Source organism: Rhinolophus hipposideros (assembly GCF_964194185.1).
Source record: "Rhinolophus hipposideros genome assembly, chromosome: 13".
In the NCBI taxonomy this organism is placed as follows: domain Eukaryota; kingdom Metazoa; phylum Chordata; class Mammalia; order Chiroptera; family Rhinolophidae; genus Rhinolophus; species Rhinolophus hipposideros.
Window position 1 is genome coordinate 2339263 of NC_138059.1, and position 20196 is coordinate 2359458.

The 20196-nt window shown below is 49.1% G+C and overlaps 1 protein-coding gene across 3 annotated transcripts in view; it reads left to right on the forward strand.

Annotated features, from left to right (window-relative positions):
- AGO2 (argonaute RISC catalytic component 2) overlaps positions 1-9673 on the forward strand; it is an 86617-nt gene extending 76944 nt beyond the window's left edge. For 2 of the 3 annotated variants that reach the window (XM_081071257.1, XM_081071259.1), the window contains exons 15-19: positions 1093-1290; positions 3194-3328; positions 6168-6269; positions 8214-8413; positions 8672-9668. In XM_081071257.1, the coding sequence (XP_080927383.1) occupies positions 1093-1290; positions 3194-3328; positions 6168-6269; positions 8214-8413; positions 8672-8780 (744 nt within the window). In that variant the 3' untranslated portion in view covers positions 8781-9668. Of the gene's footprint in view, positions 1-1092; positions 1291-3193; positions 3329-6167; positions 6270-8213; positions 8414-8671 lie in introns of all 3 variants that reach the window. The other variant, XM_081071258.1, reaches the window with a different exon arrangement.
- The last annotated feature ends 10523 nt before the right edge of the window (positions 9674-20196 follow it).

Genomic DNA, 20196 nt, shown 5'->3' on the forward strand with positions numbered 1-20196 from the left:
GTTTTCTGAGCACTTGCTACATGCCAGGCACGCAGGTGTATCGTCTCCTACTCTCACGAGGTCAATATTACTTTCCTCGTTTAACACAAGGAAGCTCAGAGAGACTGAGCCATTGCTGGAGAGAAGCAGCAGGAAACAGCCCAGCCTGCCCGAGCTCGGGGTGTTCACAGCCGGGGATTTTCCTGTGCAGCGCAGGGTCGCGGCACACCGGTCAGGTCCCCGTGCGCACGCTTCCTGCTCTCTCCCCTCCATGGTAGCGGCTCTTTCTAGAGCAGCCACAGGTGCTCACTAGTCCCTGCAGAGTCTCAGATGAGGAGACTGAGGTACACACGTGGGCCGGGTCACCGCCTGGCAGACGGGAGCTTCTCTCTGGGGCGCTTCTGTGCTGAGATGAGACAGATCCCGGGGAGCCCCGAGCGCCCCACAAGGTCCAGGCGTCCACGGGGGCAGTTGTGGGCCCAACACGTGATGTGCATTGGTTTTTCAGGGGCCCGTGAGCCGAACACCACAACTTCCTACATATATAGCACTTTTTATTTTGCTAAATATTTTTCCACTCTTTCTTTCTTTAGTGAAGAGCAACACAGAACAACCTGGTACAATAGTGTTGCTTTCACTGTCCCCTTCTGTCGGCTCCCTCTGGTTGGCACCTTCCGACAGCCCCTTGCCGGCCAGCTTGCCTTTGGGAGGCTCTGCCGTTCCTTGGGGCTCGACGTCTTGGGGTATTGTGGGTTGGTGTGCAAATGGCTTCCTTGGGAAAGCATTGTGCTTGGAAGACAACGAGGGAAGCTGTCACCAGGTGCCTTCTTTGGACTGATGTAATTCAGCCCCATCTAATCGCAAACAGATAAAAGTTGGTAACAGCTCCCTGCTTTTTACTAGGTACGTTGAGCAAGCTGTTACTCTTTCGGGTGTTTGTAAATGCTCTTGCCGCACACTTGAGAGCATGAAGGTAGCGGGCTGCCATCTGACAAGGCATTGTCGCTTCACCTTGATGGGAAGCTCGGGGGGAGACGCTTCTGCCCTCACCTGTCCTTTGTCCGGACCCGCCTGGAGCCGGGAGGCCCTGACAAACACGCGGTCGTGCCTCAGCAGGTCGTGGGCAGCATGGACGCGCACCCCAATCGCTACTGCGCCACCGTGCGGGTCCAGCAGCACCGTCAGGAGATCATCCAGGACCTGGCCGCCATGGTCCGCGAGCTGCTCATCCAGTTCTACAAGTCCACGCGCTTCAAGCCCACGCGCATCATCTTCTACCGCGACGGCGTCTCCGAGGGGCAGTTCCAGCAGGTGGGCGCCCCTCTTAGCTCCCTCTCTCGCTCTCTGCCTCACCGCGTGTTAAATCCACATGCTTGGCCAGCAGAATAGCTTCCCAGGTTCTCCAAGGAAACGGACGGTGTGATTTCCCTTCTGCCTCAGTGTTTACCTGGCCAGTGTGTGGAAGGTGGTCCTGGCAGAGCATGGGCGCGGCATGGGGACTGTCGGGACCCTGTATCAGGCCGGCAGTGCGGAGGCAGGACGGGTGACGGGCTGGGCTTGGGCCGCTCGGCGGGGCCCAGTGTCTGTGGGGCGGGCACGCTGTGGCGTCTGCAGCGAGCAGGGCAGGCCAGACCGGGAGGACGCAGAGGCAGCACGGGAACCGTGCGGGGCTGGGGGCAGGGATGGCTGGGAGCCTTTTCAAAAGCAGGGTCAACGGGACCCCTGGCCGGTGTCTGGCTGTGGAGGGAAGGTGGCGTCCTGGGTGACGTGTGGGCCGTGGCTTTGGGTGGGTTCTGGGAGGCCCAGGCCCCGTCTCAGACGCAGGCAGCAGCAGGACGGGGAGTGAGCAGGGAAGGGCAGTTTGTTGTGCTCTGGGTGGAAGCACTGTGGCACCTCAGGTCATCCTGACTGGTGAGCAGTGATGAATCCATCCTAGCCTGGATCTTGGGAGGTTAAGACCCTGCGTGTCTCCGCACTGGCTGGGGGTAATTGCACCTCTGTTCCCACCATGTCCCCAACATGCTTCACTGGGAGACATTAGCAGTGGCGGCCGGAGTGGGATGTGGGCCCGTGTCTGGGAAGGCAAACTGAGACCTGCCCTGGGAGTTTCGGAGCCCCCGGCGGCCTCAGTGCACAGGCTGGTAGCTCGTGACAAGGCCCAATGTCACTGCCTTCCCGGTCTAGAGCAGAGGCGCCTGCCCGTCCCCCAAATGCCCATCGTTGGTGAGGAGAACACAGTAGGAGCTTCTGTGCTCCCTGTCGGGCCCGCAGTCCATTGGGTGCCGGCCCACCTCACACACACCTCTCGTACGAAACCTGCCGGGTTCCCTCCAGTTGGAAATGCTGTCTCCTGAGCTCCCCGCCCTTCCTCCCTCGGTCACTGCTTCTAGACGGGGGGGATTCTCTGTGTTTATCATTCGTGATCGTACTCAGTGTCTTAGAAAAGTACCACAACTGTGGTTGCTGAACCCAGAACCCAAGGCGTATTTTTGAAATGTCATAACACGGTATTTGATTAGGACACTAAAATCTCAGGCGTGTGGACCCCACATCTGCCTTCATCACGCGTCATGGGTGATCTGACGACAGATGGCGGGAACAAGACGATGTCTTACCATCCTTGCACCCTAACTCCCAGGGGCTTAGGCACCACGTGCTTTGTACATTACTTTGTCTTCACAGCACGCTTGCTTACAAGGTAGAATGTTCTCATTTTACATGAGGGAGACTCTGGGGGTCAGAGAAGGTAATGGCTGTCCCAAAGCCACGTGGCTACTTAGTGGCAGAGCTAGCTAGCACTTGGACTTGGGCCTGTCTCCTAAGCCAGTGTTTTTCCTACGAGATGCTCTCCTTCCTCTCTGACCCAGGAGCAAGTTGCTGAACTGAGGTGTTCCTGTGTGTGTCCCATAGTGCCTCACTGCTGCTCTGTGTGGTCGGTGCCGTTCATCGGGCACTTAGGAGGTTCCACGTACTGTGTCGAAGCATGTTTGTGCATTATCTCACGTGACTTTGAAACCTGGGCATCATTCGCTCCATTATACAAATAAAGAAATAGGCTCAGAAAGACAAAGGCACACAGCTAGTAACAAGCCCGCGGAACTGAAGACTCAAGTACAAGTATTTGTCAAGCAGTAGATGTCAAGGGATCTATCTTAAGGTGGCAAGAGACCCTAGAAAGAAAACAGTCCACAGCCATATTCTGTCTTCCTCTTAGGTTCTCCACCACGAGTTGCTGGCCATCCGCGAGGCTTGTATCAAGCTGGAAAAAGACTACCAGCCAGGAATCACATTCATCGTGGTCCAGAAGAGGCATCACACGCGGCTCTTCTGTACGGACAAGAACGAGCGGGTGCGTCTCCACGGCCAGGGATGTGGGGCCTCAGCGCCGTCTGCTGCCGTCCCGGATTCTGGGGAGGCCCTGTCCTTGGCGGGGCTTGGTGGGGACCCAGCCTGAGGTGTCAGAGAAGGACTCTCCTCAGGGTGGTGGGAAGTGGGGACCTGTAAACCCCGCAGTTCTGGTGACAGGACCAGGCGGGACACGTCATCTATCTGGTATCGAAATTGCCATAGAGGTGGCTCTGGTAAAGAACCAGTTAGAACCATAGCAATGGACAGCGATCGGAAAGAGTGCAGTGGAATGGAGCGACCTTGGGAGGCCTCGGGGAGCTGGGCGGTTGGAAGGTGGTTCTGCGAGCTCGCCCAGGGGCCTGGGGAGGAGGTAAGAGGTGGCAGGTGAGCAGGCTCCTCCGTACATCTGCGTTTTCCAGAATTAAGTATGATGAGCACAGGGAGAAGCGAGATTTGCAGCTGTAACTGCTAGGAATTCTCCCCAGTTGAAGAAAGATGGAAGTCTTCAGGTTAAAGTGTTTTCTATGCTCCCAGCAGGATTTATGTAAATAAATACTCACTGTCCCAAAGCTGCAGTCGCTGGAGGTGGCCACCTCAGAAAAGAGACCCGCTCAGAAGGAGAGAATTAGACAGACACTGAGCAGCCCTCCCGCTGGTCACGGCAGGGCCAGAAGCCTGTGGGTTAATACCCAGCAGTACCCGCGGCAGGCACGGCACAGCAGCCCACTGCCACCGCTGTGGTGACTCAGCACAGGAAATGCTCATTGTCTCCATGGAAGGCAAAATAGAGACTGAGAGATGTAGTGAGAAAAAGGGAGACTGTCACAAACATAGGCATGACCGACCAGGAATATTACAACAATGAGCTTCCATGTACCCAACACCATGACCTACAAATAGGTGGGAAAACAGTAAAGCAGACACTGACAGGATTCCAAGGAGAAATGGGCAGACCCACTATCCAAGCGGTATGGTCTAGCACACACCATCAGACCCCGAAACAGGCACGTTGGTATGAACTGAATATTGGAAGCGTGACACGAACAAGCCAGATCTCACAGTTAGGTAAAATCCCGCCTGTGACAACTGAGAGCACGTGGAAGGCTGATGAATGCTGGCCTCATGCCAGGTGACGAAGGCGGCCTCAGTATTATACGGACTACATTTTTTGATCATTATACAATTTTAAACCAACAGTAGAAAAAGACATTTAAAAAAAGCTTGAAATTCTTAATTCACATGCATTAAGCATGTAAAGAGAATAAAAACTGCAAAATAATCAGAACTGAATGAAAACAAGACACTTTCATATCAAGCCCCAGACAGTGGGGCCAACGCAGTACTTGGAGATAAGCATGTAGGCTTAGACACATTTGCTGTAATACAAGAAGAGAACCATCAAATAAGCCTGGTGCAGGAAGGTGTAGGAAGGATGAGTCCCAGGTCCAGATTTTGATGGGAGTACAAACTGATAACCAACTTGGACTGCATTTTGGCAATTCTAGAGAGATCGACCGGAGAGAAACCCACACGCCTGTTGTGTCTACCGTGTTTCCCCGAAAATAACACCAGTCTTATATTAATTTTTGCTCCAAAAGACACATTAGGGCATATTTTCAGGGGATGTCTTATTTTTTTATGTACAACAATCTACATTTATTCAAATACAGTCATGTCATCTTCTGGAATATCGTCATAACGTACTAAATGTGTCCATCTGGCTGACGATCTTAATTGGGGCTTATTTTCGGGGAAATATGGTAATATCAAAAACTCATCTCCTGTCTACTAACAGGAGAAAAGATTGTGATTGGCATTCTATAGGGCAATGAAAGTTAATAAAGTATATCAAATGAATACATCTCCCCCAATAAAAAAAAAAATGAATACATCTCAACATTGTAATATTGAGGCAAAAACCAGCAAGTAGCAGAATATGTGATACCTGAGCACAGTTTTCAGACCTGCAGAGTAACAGTATGGTGCCAATGGAGACTTAAATATGTAGCGAAAATAAAAGTATGTGTGGGAATAATAAAGTATAAATTTGAGACAGCAACAGAGGGGGAGAACTATGATCAATTATTTTGCTTTGTTAAAACCTCAAGGCCTGCAAAAGTTCGGCAAGAAGTAAAAAAATACCTGTGAAGCTGCCATGGGGCTACTCTTTTGTGTGTGTATATTTGAAATACTGCACAACTGAAAACATCAGTGACTTAGTGACTAGTTGAGGTACAGTTCTGGAGTTGGGGGCCACTGCTGCGGTAGCAGTAGGGGACCTTCGGGGACTTAAGTTAAGCAGTGCGCGTAACACAGAGGCCCCGCCCGCACTCCAGCTTCTCGCAGTCTGCGGCGGTGGCTAAGCCCCTGGCTAAGTGCAGAAGACCTGATGGCTTTCAGGGTTTCCTAGCTCTCGTGCCTTAAATATCGTGGCTGTTTGTGCATGGATGATGACCCGTCACGTGGCCGTCGTCCACAGGCTTAGATTTGTGTGTTGGTGACAGTTTCCGTCTTGCCCTCCACAATACTGAAGCACCCTCAAGCGTTACATGCGAGTTCTTTGGTGAAGGCAAGGCACTGCATTTCCCTTGTGGGCCTGTATGAGACGTGGTGAAAATGACAACCGCCCAGACAGAGCAGGAACGAATTTAATTTGGTTGGTAGTATTTATTAAATTGTGTTGTAATACTGGAGTGCTGAGCAAGGGTATCGGCCAATTTAAAGACTTGCAAGTAGGGCCACCTCTGCCGGAAAAGCCCAGCCTCGGCAGGCCGTGGGGTGAGGGTGGCTTTGCTTTGTTGTCCCCTAGACGTGTCTAACAAGCTTCTGTGTTGCTCAAGGTTGGGAAAAGCGGGAACATTCCAGCAGGCACCACCGTGGACACGAAGATCACCCACCCGACCGAGTTTGACTTCTACCTGTGCAGTCATGCTGGCATCCAGGTAAGGACAGAGGGTTCCCTTCGGACAAAATCTCCAGGTCTCTGTGACTTCGTCCACACGTTCAGCAAATGTATGCAGAGCGTGAACCTCGCGCCAGGTACACTGGTGGTGAGCAGCGAGAGTTTTCGTCCCCAGCCAGTTGCGAGGGGAGTCGGGTCGTTAACCAGTGACCGGAGGCTCAGGAGGGCCAGGTGTTGGGAACAAAAGCCCCACTGGGATGCTGGGGGTGGGGGGAGGGAGGGACAGCTTAGATGCTGTGAGGTCCAGGCAGCAGGAGCAGCAAACTAGGTGAGGTTGAGGAGGTGGCAAGACCCCTGGGCTGCTGAGAGAAGGGCGGTGGCAGCCGACAGGCCGCCTCCGTGTCAGCTCGCGCCCACGTGGCGGCGTTCAGCCCTGTGTTCCCCTGCACCTATGTTCACTGGGTGTAGAGTTGGTGCTTTCCTGGCCTTTGTCAGTGAGGAGACCCCCAGCTGGCTGAGGGTGACCCCGAGGGAGCGTTGTCAGCACGGAAGTGCCCCGTCCAGCCGCATGCGCTGTCGGCTGAGTCGCCAGGACCTGGGAAGCCATGCCCTTGGGACAGGAGGCACTGACTTCTGGCTGCCTGTCCCTGCCTCAGGGCACCTCATCACTGGGGCTTTGGGGTTTCAGAGTGTAAGTAAGGACTTAAGCATCCCTCCCCAAAGGGCTGGCAGCTACAAGTGGGGGACTGCGCCATGGGCTCTGTACTTCTAATATTCCATCCACATCCTTTACATGCCATGGGTCCAGAACAGGGCCGGGCACACTGGCGTGTGGGCTGAGAAGGGTTTTTACAGTTGTAAAGGGTTGTGAAAAAGAAAGTAAAAGAACAGAGAGCACAGAGGGAACAAATGGAATGGAACACCCTTTGTTAGTGCGAGTTGTCTGTCCCGTGCTCACGTCGTATGTCAGGCTGGCCCGCCTTCTTTGTCAAGAACCGTGTCGGGAAAATTTGGGCTCGGTGCGCTGAGGCATATTCTTTTTCTGGCTTTCCTCCTGGTAGGCGGAGCCCTCACCTTCCGGGGCCTCTTTCGTTTGTTTAATGGCTAAAGCTTCCCCCTCTGTTTCCTGCCCAGGCGCTTTCTAATGGGGGAACTCTCCTCTGCTAAGGTAGTTAGGCGCTGTGACATAAAATTTGCCTCAAGAGGGCCTGCTCTGCCACCAACGCTCTGTCCTCGGCAGACCCTCTTATATAAAACACCCCGCTGTCCACAGGCCCCTGTGACAGCCAACAATTAAGTGCCCATAGTGGGGCACCGGAACGTGCACGCTGGTTAAGAATGTCTGCCACCAGTTTTCGAGAGCCTTACGCAGGCGCTAGCCAGGCCACGGGAGCCTGCAGGCTGGCTGGGGCAGGGCGGGAGGTGAGGCGGGCAGGGAGAAGCCACAGAGAGACCCAGTGGTGAGCGGGCGCCGGGCGAGCAGTGCAGCAGCTGGCTCAGTGCCAGCACCTTCTGCTCGCTGCTGAGGTGGGTGGCAAGGCCACCAACTCCCACTTCCTTCCGTTTCAGAAGATTTCTAACTACAGAAACTGCATAAAAACACCCATGTTTAAACTCCCATTTAAAAAGTGTCAATACGTAACTCTTATTAAGAGAGTTTTTTTTCTTGCCTGTAAATAAATCATTGTAGAAAACCTGATATGTACAAATGACATTGTCCTCTGAATAACCATTTCTGTAGTTTTTCCTCTTTTCCTGTGATTTTGCTATATGTAAACAAGTGTGTGTGAAGCCTGTGGTTTACAAACGGGGGGATGAGACACACGGCTCTGATGCCTTTTTATACTCATACGTGGTAACCTGTTTGTCCCATATTCTTCCACTGTGTCCCTTGTGAAGCGTCTGGCTCAGCACAGTCTGTGTCAGCAGCTCCGTGTTGCATGGGAGCCCTGGCCCTCTCTCTGACCCTCCGATCTGCTTTCAGGGAACAAGCAGGCCTTCCCACTATCATGTGCTTTGGGACGACAATCGTTTCTCCTCCGATGAGCTGCAGATCCTCACCTACCAGCTGTGTCACACCTACGTGCGCTGCACGCGCTCTGTGTCCATCCCGGCCCCCGCATACTACGCCCACCTGGTAGCATTCCGGGCCAGGTACCACCTGGTGGACAAAGAACATGACAGGTCAGTGGCAGGCCTCTCCTGGCTGGAGGTCACCGCGGGGGTCATTTCGGAGGCAGGCTTTGGCAGCTGCTTTTCCAGAGTGGGAAGCAGCGGGGTCCCCATGGCTGGAGCAGACCGGCACAGGCGGCCACGTGCCAGCACCTTCGCTGCCACTTGGTCGCTGTGTGTGTGGCCACTTCCCCACAGGTCTGACTGCATCAGGATGCTGCCCCATGCTGCGTTAAAGGCTGCAGTCTCTGTGTCCCCCTGTCCCCACAGTGCTGAAGGAAGCCATACCTCCGGGCAGAGTAACGGACGCGACCATCAGGCACTGGCCAAGGCGGTCCAGGTCCATCAGGACACACTGCGTACCATGTACTTCGCGTGACGTGGTCGTGTTTACGATTGTGTGCCGAGTTGGATTCACATGAGACCAGCTACCCTCAGACCAACAGACGCCCAGCCCTTCCTTGACAGCCAGCAGTGAACATGAGACGTCATTGATTTTCGTAGTCTCCGTTTTCCAGAATGCCTTCCGTCCCAGATTTCAAACTCGGATTTTGAACTGCAGACCTGTATGAGACCCCATTGTCGTAGGAAATGATGGTTTGCCAAAATCTATAAGCTGCTTATTAAAATAGAGTCCCATGTTTCCTAAACATCTCCTAAAAGCAGTCTATGAACTCAGGGCTTTAAAACATTTTTAATTTATTAGGTCATTCAATTTACTTGTTTGTAACACATGATTCTATATGAAATTGGTGGGCTCAAACTAGCTGTGAACGTTCTCTGAGAGTGAAAGCAACACAAAACACAATTGTGGTTTTAAAGCCTTGAACATTCTGATGTCACTAAAGTTGATTTGAAAGTGAGACTGGTGTGCTCCTGACTTGGCTTCCACAAGCTCTTCAGGACCCAAGGGCAGGTGGCCGTGCCAGGGCACCCACGGGTGTCTCGATCTGCCACTGCCCGCCTTTCACTCAGCTTGAAATAAGGAGCGGTGGCAGAAGGTGGTCCACGTGCGTTTACAACATTTCTAGGTCCAGAGAGATTGGCAGACAAGTGCCATTTTAATAAAAATTTATTTAAAAAAAAGAAAAAGGACAATATGCTGACAGTCTAATCATAAGATTTGTCCTCTAGGACTGTGACATTTATTTTCCAAAGTTTCTAAAGAATACGGGTCTGTGGTGATAAATAATAGTACAATCCTTTTTCACTGTTTTGTCTTTAATGTAAGAAAAAATATATATATCTGGTTTGCAGTATTAATGTGATAGGTAGATGCTGTTTTTCATTTTATTGACTACGGGGTGCTTCTTGTGATCTGTTTAGCATATCAAGAGTGTTTCGGAGCCTGGAGACTGGACCACCTCTTGTGGTTCTCGTGCTTAAGTACAGGAGTATGCAGTCGACTTAATGTGACAGCGGCCCGCCTCCCCTCGGTGTAGATTATGACGCCTGAACCGTCGGGAGCTCCGGGTTTGCTCCCAGCAGTCACTCAACACCCTCCCTGCCTCATGCCCGTGTGTTGCTCAGCCGATTAAGCACAATGGAATGTATGTACCCTTCCACTCCTGGGAAGCAAATCCGTGTGTTGGAGCGCACTTCCTTCCCTCTGTGTATGGTGTGGTTCCACGAGTTTCATAGGATCTATGCACTGAAACACTTAGAAAGCTGTCGGTGGCGGCTCTGTGGTGGGTGCACGGCCCGCAGTCAGTGACGGAGCCCTGCCTTCAGGACGATGGCTGATGGAAGCCAGCGGAAGAGGCAGCCCCTCCTGCTGGGATGTGCGTTCTGAGCCCCGGACGTGGGTTTGCCAATCTAGAAACCATTGCCCTCAGAGTGGTGCCATGGACAGCTCGCAAAGGGTAACAGACACCTCTGTGTGGGCTCACTGGGCCTTTTGTCCCTGTAGGCAGTTTCATTAATTTCATAGTCCACATTCATGTAGAGGTTCAAGGAAGGACACGAACCTTCCCCAGTGCTGCTTTGTGCTCTGTAGGTTTCCTGTCCCTGCTGACGGCCTTCCCCACCTGGCCGGTGGTGCTGTCATGGATGAGGGACCCCACAGGGGTACCTCTTGCTGGAGTGAGTACCCACCTCTCTTGTCTTGTCTGCCGGTTGCGAGGGGCGGGCGCCGGCAGGGAACTGTGGGTGGGGCTGTTGTGGACACTTGGCCTGGATTTTGGTGGCGATGACAAAGGGATGACTATTTGTGAAGCTATCTACTCAGAGTGGTGCGTGCGTGTGTACGGGTGTGTGACCGTGTGTGCATGTGAGTGTCTTATTAAGGCGTCAGCCTCTTGCTGTATCTTTTTTTGTTTTTTTTGTCTTTTTAAATGACAGAAGCCTCTGCTCTAAGAAATGTTGCAGTTCCCTGTCGTTTTGTTGGCAAGTGGCACTTTCTGCTATTTTCAGAAGAATACCAATACGTTCTTGGCTTAAATGACTAGCAGCATTCAAGCTGGGGAGGGAGTCTTCAGATACAGTTTTAAATTCTGAAATTAGGTTGGTTTCGGCCATTTTCAGGGTCACCTAGAACCATGTTTCTCAAGGGGGTGTGTTTCTCCCACCGGGATCTCGGTGGTGGTCAGTGTGGTGCTTGGACTCCTGGGCTGGCTGCGAGCCTCCTGAGGTCAGTTCTCCAGGGCCGCCTGAAGTCTGAGGGGCCCTGATCTAGAGCTTTCTGAGGGAGGACCCAGCAGCAACGCAAGGAGACGTTTTCTAAGCTAAAACCTAGGAAAGATTGCAGGCTGGCAGAAAATTGGACCGGAATTTCTTTTTTCTTTGTTTTTTAAAATTATTTTGAAGGCAAAGGTTTCTTTTCCGTGGGCCAGAGTACTTTGAGAAGGGTGCTTTTTATAGCCCTCTGCTTGTTTTATGAGACTTCTCACACTAAGAACATTAACAGACCAAATGTGTCCAGCTGGGTTGGCCACACACCTTAGTACCTGTCTGATGATTCAGAATTCGAATGGCTGTCATTACAATCTCTCAGGTAAACAGTTGTTTTCCCAAATTTCTACCAGTTCCCCCATTATTAGGATAAATTCTGAGTTCTGAGGCAGCGTGAAACCTCACAGTGCAGTAGAAACAGACCAAGTCCTGTTCATTTGGAAGCCAAGGGGGCCCCTGGCCATCTTCTGGCTGTTCTCGCACCCACACAGGGCTACCTCACGCCCACGGCCGAGAAGGGGGCCCCCACACTTGACTGGCTTCGCGCCACCCCACTGTTAAGTAAGGTGTGCCTTGCTTTAAGCAAACTGAATGTGAAAACGATGACGTAGACATCGCTTTGGATTTCCAGGAAAAACGGAGATTGATCTCACCTCTTTAAAAGAGGTGTCGCAGTGAGATTCCTGTACTGGTGTTCTTCCTAGTATATTTTAAAAGATCCACTTTAGGAAAGATTCATGTATTCCCATCCCATCGCCACCGAGTACATTGGACAAGCTCTCGCCCTGAAGAAACCCTGAGGAGCCGTCAAAGTCGCCATGATTCACCCCTTGGTGGCGTTAAGACTACCCCCAGCTCTCTCTGTAGTCTACACTCAGATTCCCCTGGTTTAGGTAAATTTTGTACGATTGGCCAGACCTGTGCTTTTAGAAAGGGACCGTTTCATTTGGGTTTTGGTTTGGAGTTTCTGCTTTGAGAAGTCTTCACACATACACTTGACTCACTACATATTAGGGGCTGCCTTTTCTTTTCAAGATTCTGTGTCTTTTTGGTAGTGTTCTCACACTCGCTCGGATGGATAGGTGCACCCCAGAATCGCGGACGACCCCGGGCATGGCACGGGCTGGCCCTGAGGGGGACTGTTGGGAACGGAATGACTTCCGTGCTGTCTGAGGTGGCTGTAATCACTGTTACTCCTGCCATCTCGTCCAGGTGATTGAGTGCTGGTTACAAAGGACAACTTGGGCTCAGTGCCTCCAGCAGGGTTGGGAGGGGGGGTTATTGATGTTGTATGTTATTTTTATTGTTGTTAAATGCAGATGTTGCTATTTATTTTTTCCTTTCCAATGCGGATATCGCAGAGCAGGTGGTACCTTATCCATATGATAGAAATGATCTTCCCCAACTTTTATAAATCACCTAATGTTTACCTTCAAGTTTGCTGGATGATTTATTTTTGAAAGCCACAAATGTAATTTTTCTGGATAAATTGTTTTTCTTGTATATGCAGCGATGTGACTTTACATTGATCTGCGGGGTGGTTTAAATTTTATTTTTGCAAGGCAGTTTTTCAGTCAAATTATATATTTGATACAATATGTTAAGGCTGGACCAGCCAAGCGTCGTGCATGTGGGACACCAGACTGTCTCTAGAAGGCCTGTGGGGCTGGGCCAGCGTCTCTTGGTTGCCCGACGTCATGGAAGCACTTGGCTTGTTTCCTGGAGCCGTCAGGATCTGGGGATAGTCCAACGGGACTTTGAGCTGTCGGACAGTTAAAAGGATTTTCATGGGCATTTTCCTACACCTAAGGCAGTTCCTATAGGAGGGCCGTTAGAAGTTAACATAATCCAGACAGTGGACAATCCCAGTGGCCCAGACAAGCCATAGAAATTTCCCTGTGACCTCTCTTTGACTCATCTCTCACGCTCACGAGAAAAGGAATGTACAATAGTAGAAACCCCCTCAGTGTTCATCTGCCTCACTTTCATAAATGCAACTATTTTATTTATATTGTAAGCCCTTGCCCAAAGTCACCGAAAATACCCTCTTCTAGCTGCGGTGCCAGCAGTTGCGGCTGCCTGCCGTGACGTGCTGGCGGTGCAGACACAGTGTGCGTGTGACTTTGTAAGGGCCCTGTCCGTGTCACACACACATGCTGACTCTTTTTTTGTAAGGAAAATTTTCAACTCACAATAATTGCACTGATTTTGACAACTTCCTTTTTATTATGTCCAACTTCGCATCTGCTGTACTTGTTTGAAATGATTGTAAATAGATTTAGGATAGCAGAAATGACACGGCTACAGCACGTTGCTTTGTTGTAGTGACGCTGCCATGGTTTTCAGCATTATGTGTTAGAGTTGTGTGGACATAATCCTGTTCTTTAGCCTCGTGTCTGCTGGCCGTTCTTGAAGGACAAATTAGCCTCGTTTTCTTGTTTTTCTGAAAGGAAGTTTGCAATCTGTTGAAAGGAAAGTGGGCTCTCTCCTTGAGGTCTGAAGATTGCATTGTAAGAGGATTATTTCATAAATCCTTTGAACACTTTTGTGGTCTGTTTAATTCCTTGTTGTTTGCCATGAATCCTGAAAGCATTTCTCTCCGGTTCCGTCCAGCGTTAGACAGTTTGGTTAGGAAGCATCTGTGTGGCCGCTGTTCAGAGGGTGGGGGGGCTCTCTGGCGTCTCTTTGGTCGACCATCATTTTAAAGCCATGCGGCCACTGTTGTGTCAAAACCGTCATCTGTGGCTTAACCCATAGATGCCAGAGAGAGACCTGTTCCTTTATGCCCTGCAATTTCTGCTAGGTTCGTAGTATTTGCTCCAACCCACAGTGTGTAATTCTGTTTGTGGTCGGGCTGGCCAGTATCCGGCGCACAAAGGAGCTCTTACCCTCGAGGCGTCACCTGCGTGTGTGCGAATGTCACTTCGGTGCGGTCGCGGTGCCCCCGTGTAATGCTGTTCTGGATGCTTTGCCATGTACTGTCTCAAGTGAATGTATTGGCTCAGCCAAATCACTACAGAAGGTGGTTTCTGAATAAATACGTTTTAGTTTAAAAAAAGCAAATGCAGATAAGGCTACCTCTGAATTCTCAGTAGATTCATGTTTCTTCGTAAAGCGTAGCTGTCCACACTGAAAATAGCCAAAATGTTGCCCGAATAAACTGAATTGTGAACATCTCTCTGTTCAGTTCTGGCTTGAAAACGTGTGTGCCATACTGTGACCTGTGGGTAGTCCCCTCCCCCCCTGAGGTGTCAGTGTGGACCGGCGCCTCCTCAGGGCTGCCCGGCTCCGAGGTCCTAGGACTCCCCGCGGCCAGCAGGAATGACACGGGCTGCTTCTCTGCGGTCCCCGCAGTTCTCGTGCCAGCCGGCCAGAGTCTGGGAGTCTCTGTGGGGCCGAGTGTGGCCGGAACCTCCACCGGCCTGCTTTTCTGGTTCCTCGCCTCCCTGTTTCATATAAGAAGCACTTTTTTTTCTGCTTTGCATATGAATGCATTGAAAATGGCTCCCTCTGCTCTCTCCTCTCCTTTTAAACACTCTAAAAGTAGCTGCATCATTTTGAAAAACGATGCAGGTGTCATTGACCTTTGACTTTGGAACTTGGAGTCCCTGTCGCTCCCGACTTAACACTGATCTAAAGCTTGAAATTAGAATGTTCTCTTCAAATCCAAGGCCCTTTGTTTGAAAGGAACACGGGCGCCACCGTGACGTTCCCACGCCCGGCACCACCGGGCAGGACCCCCGTCCTGGGAGCTGTTCAGACTTTCCCTGTGATTAACCACTTTGCTGTCAGAAAGGTCCCCTGCCCCCAGCTGTCGTGGGTCGGTCATCACGTCCTTTGTGTCTCTTTTCTGGGTTCCCCGTCTTCTCGTCCTCGGGAGGCTGGCATTGGCTCCAAAGCGCCTCCTTGGTTCGCTCTTCAATTCTGGAGGTGCAGGCTGGCAGTTTTGCACTGACCGACGTCTGTGTGTGTGGAGGTGGTCGTGCTCTCCTACTGGACGCTCGTCCGACCTTGGCTTTGGCCCAGAGACGTCCCAAGTACATCATCACGTGGAAGTAATTGCCTTTAACCGTGTTGTTTAGAGTTGTGATGCTTTCCATGCTGTATGGTGTGCTTTAATTCTGAAAGAGCTAAGTGTCCTTCGCGGTCTTTCTAAGAATTATTGTAATTCTGCGATCACACTGTCTACCCCAAAAAGCATAGACATGTGGGGCGGGGGGCCCACGTCTGCTGACCTGCCTCCAAGGCTGCGTGGGGTCTCTGGGTTGGCCTCGTTTTCAGCCAGAATCCGACACAGGGCATTTCAGAAGACACTACCCGGGGGCCCCCTGCTCAATGTGGTGACGTGAACTATTGAACTCAGATGCACCCGTCAGCGTTTTGTACGCTTGTCTCCAGAATCCTGAGGTGGGCCTTGCTCACCCCGTTTGCATTCACGAAAGATGATCCGAAAAGGAGAGTTCTCTCAACTGAAGTGCTGGGTGCTTTGGTTAACACTTCTCTGTCGTATTGGCTGATGGACAAAGTTTAGATGTGCGAGAGCTTTAAATGCCCTTGTGGTCTGACTGAAGAGTGAGTCCTGACTTTCCCCCACCCCCTTCCCGGGGGGTTGGAGGAGGCTGCATTATCTCCTATTTCCCACCTCCCTTGACTGAAGCAGTGTCGAGTTCAAGCTGGAACACCAAATATTAACTCTTCCCCGCAAGTGTCTCCAGGAACTAGATGTTGGGGCCAAAGTCACTCAGTATTTCTGAATCTTCAAGATCCTTCAAACCATGAGTTGATCCCAAGAAGAGCCCACACCATCGGGCCACTTGACAGAACGAGGTGCTCATGTGGGGGACCTGAGGCCCCTCTGAATTCTGGGGGTTGTGGGAACAATCGGGGTGGGGCGAGAGGGCAGGCCCCTCTGATCCCAGCAGCAGGAGGTCCCCAGGCCTCCTTTGGACTCTGTTGGTACCAGACCTAGCATGTTCTGGAAGACCCAGTGTCAGCCTCTGTGCCTTTAAAGTCTCGTCATCGGTGTCCTCTGAGAACCCTGGTGGGGCTGCATTCTTTCTGGGAAGTAAGCCTGTGCCATCCCACAGTGTACCTCTGGTACACTGCAGATTACAGGTCAGTAACTGCCCTGTCACCTTTGGCGCTGCTTCTGCTCCTCGGCTCCTGACTTTGTAAACTGTTGTGTCGCACGTACTGTCTCGTGTCAGAAAACGGTAGGCTCCAGTCCCGTAGTTTCCCCCCTGCCCTGGCCTCCATGTTCTCCACCTGTGGGGACCCCGGGACACCGGTACAAGGCCCATCTCTTAGTCAGGCACTGACCATGACTGTGCGTGAGGCATAGTCACTCCACACGAGGACGCAGTGTAATGGAACTAGATTTTTAGTACAGGGGTTGGAACTGTGTTGGTGAAACGCGTGTGTATTCCTCAGACGTAAGGTGCTATTCAGTCTTCCCGTCCTTATTTGGAATGCTTTCGTTCGTGTCCTCTGTTTTGTGATGTCGGGCACCTCTGGCTTTGCGTGAGTGTCAGCTCGGGCTGCGCACGCAGGACTCCAGGTCTGACAAATCAGAAACACAGTGTGTAGGTCTGACTTCTCAAGCCAGGTTTTGAGCACTTTTCTTGGCTGATGGTCTAGTTAAAAAACAGCCTTCCCTGTCAAGGGATGGTTTTATTGGTTTGAAGTGGGGGAAAGTAATGCAACGTTACTTCTTTGACAAATGTGGCAAAAAGCCTTCTTGGTGGCTCGTCTTGGCTCTCTAATCACCCCAAACCCTCCACGCTGAGTGACAATGGCTTTTCCCTCAGCAGAGGCACTGGCTACAGAGGAAACAATACATTCACAGTTTTGGTTCCTCTTCAAAGCCAAATACACACCTGTCTAAAAGCCCAAAAGTCCATAGTTTAGCACTAAATTGGAATTTGAGTCCCGAGTTTGATAGTGAATTTTAATGTAGTTGTTGAAGATATGAGCTCATGTTTTATAACTGTAGAGGCAAGTGAGTTTTTACTTTTTAAAAAGTTTTAAGAGAATAATTGTAAGTTTCTGTGCAGCAAAGTGGCTAATAACTCATTAAATACACGAATGTAGGGTCTATATCCAGCTTTTTCTTACCTCTGGTACACTGCAGATTACTTACCTAATACGTATTGAGGGGTTTGAACCCTGAGTTTTATCAACTTTTCTAGTTTTATTTTATTTTTATAAAATAATTGAAAAAGAACCAAAAATGAATTCAAAAGTTCCACAGGTAGACCTTGCCCCTTCTTAAGTTCCCCCCCCCCCAGTAAAACATTTTAGAAGACATTTTGAATCAAAATGTATAACGACCATTTGAAGTTTACGATTTTCTAAGAAGCTGAGCAGCTACCAGGGCCTCATTTCAGGTGGTAGGTACCCTTACGTACTGGCTGCCTGTGCGGGGGGGTCTACGTGACACTGTCTCGTGCTTGCAATATAGAAACTGTGCAGTGCTTTCTTGTATTGACAAGTTCCTGTATAAACAAGTATTTATATCCATTGGCCTCTCTGTGTAACGTTTCATTTGCTACATGAATTGTAAAGTTAATTATAAAATTATAGTACCTGCTAAATGCAATTCTGAGGCTTCATGTCCTTGTCTTTAGTTTACTGCCATTCTGTGTGTTTTCAGAATGTCCAATGCTTGCATGATGCTGGGTGGCAATGCCACTTTAAATTAAGCCTTAATTAGATGTTAAATTTGTAAGTTTCAGAGTATGCAAAAATATTCGGCAGAGTGAGTGTAAACTGTTCAGATCAAGATGCTATATCATAATTCAACAAGTCTTTTCTGCATAGTTACAAAGGGAAACTTTTCAGTGATACAGATTCTCTCTCTCTCTCTCTCTCTCACTCTCACGCTCTCTCTCTCTCTCTCTGGTCTAGCTTGGCTGTCGCCATCACTTGAAAATGGACCTTCGTGCATTTCTGTGGCAGTCAGTCAAAAAGACCTGTTCCGAAAGTATTGAGACTTTTTCAGGGTTATTTTTAAATGTTTGAATTTTTTTCCCTCCAGTCTGAGATTGATTTATGGCTGATGGAGAGTAAGATTTGGGCATAAATCTTATTTGCAAACCCGCTCATGTTCTAAGCTTTCTTCAGGTAGTGCCACCTGCCATCGCTTCTGCATATGATTCAATGGAGTTTTGTTTTTGTAAAAAGCATCTTAAATTTAGACAAAAAATGGAGGGGACCCAGCTTTCTTTACAATGTGGATCTACCTCAGTTAAACAGTTGGGTGCTATTTACTAAGTCTGTCAAATTAAATTGGAAAACGTAACCAAACAGTGAGATACAACTCCAGGTGAAGCTTGAAGTCATGATTTCCGTTTATTTAATAATATTTTTATTTATTTTGTGCCTTTTGTGTTGAATCCTAATGCATTGGGGAAAAAAATGATCAGTATGAAATTAAACATTTTCTACTGCAGGTGGTGAGAAAATCCAATTTGCCATGGAATTTGATAGATTCCCCCCAGCCAATCACTAATATACATTGGAATCCCAACTGCCCTCTTATGAGAAGATATGTATATGTATATATATATATATATATATATATATATATATATATATATATGTATGTATGTATCTCCAAGAGAAAATGTGTCATTTTACAAACAAATTCCAAACTCTTCTATGCATATATTTATAGCTCTCACTTCATTTTCTGTGCCAATGAAGGGGCGGCCAAAAACATCTCACGTGTACTCTTATCATTGCTTTTTTTCGCCATTTGGGCCCCCTCTTCCTCTGGCCTATAAATTTATTTCATAAGCAGCAGATAGACTGTCGTCAGTATCATCTCTCCCGACCTGGTAGAGGTGATACTGGCCGTGGACAGAGAAAGGGGAGCTCACAGGCCACCTGGAGAGGGGAAGGCCTGCGTTCAGCCGCAGCTCCCAGGTTTCCATAAGTTAGGAAAGCTTTCTGGCAGGTGAGAAAATAAGAGATTGATGCTTTTATATTTGGCAGTTTACAATTCTAGACTTTTCCTACTATGGCGATCTTTTTTAACTTAATTCTTTGGAGGTAACGCAATATTTTGGAGTCTTAAGAATTTGATTTTGTACCAATAAGAAATAAAAATTAGGGATCTTTCCTGTAGTATATAGTTTTACTATTTTAAAGAGATCTCTGAATTTTACGAGAGAACCAACATTCCTTAGTGGCAAAACTCTGAAAGTTGATTTGGGAGGCTTTGCAGGATCTCAAAAAAAAGGGTGGGGGGGGAATGATTCTAGTTAAATGTCTTTAATTTTTAAACTCCCATCAGGTTGATCCTTAAGCTATATTTTGTAAAGAGTAAATCACCCTTTAGTATGCTGCATATAAAGATCCGCGTCGTTGCACTTTCTCAATAATAATAAATGCCCTACGATTGGCTCACCAGTTAAGCATTTGGTTTTTTACCTAACAAGAGTACTTTAGGGCAGGTGATTCAATTTATATAGGTACCTCAAGAAAAAACCTGAATATGCTGCATTTTGTTTCTTTAGCTTGTATATGTAGCATTTTGTTTTGCTCTTATTATTTCGTTTAGATATATGCTTTTTGGACCCCAATAGACTGTTGAAAGAAATTTAAAAATTATCCTCGTAGGGATACAGTATCCTTTAAAAAAAACAAACAAACAAAAAAACACTTCGACTTCTTGTTCAGAGGTTGCCCACCAGTAGAATAATACTTTACCCAAATATACCTGAGAAAAAGGATACCATGTCTATCAGCAGACAATAATGTTCCCAATCCTTTCTGTTCATGCTGCTTTCTTGATTCTTTTCTCCATGTCAAGAGGTTGGGTAACTTATTTCTAAGGTCCAACTTTAACATGGTGGCATCTTAATGTTTTCAACACAGACCTCACACAGTTGCCACTGAGCAAGTAGCATGACCCTAAAGGTGTTGCTGGCATCAGGCAGTCGCATGAGTTTGGTCTCGGAAGAGCCAGTCTTCACACCTCTATTCCCAGCACTCGCCCTGAACTGAACAGATGGGGAGTGGTCTTGATTGACGAAAGATAACCTGGTGAAGAAAGCTAAAGGCTGAGACTGAGTATCTATTGTCGTGTTTAAGCTTAGCTGGGTCCTTTCGAGTTTGTTTTA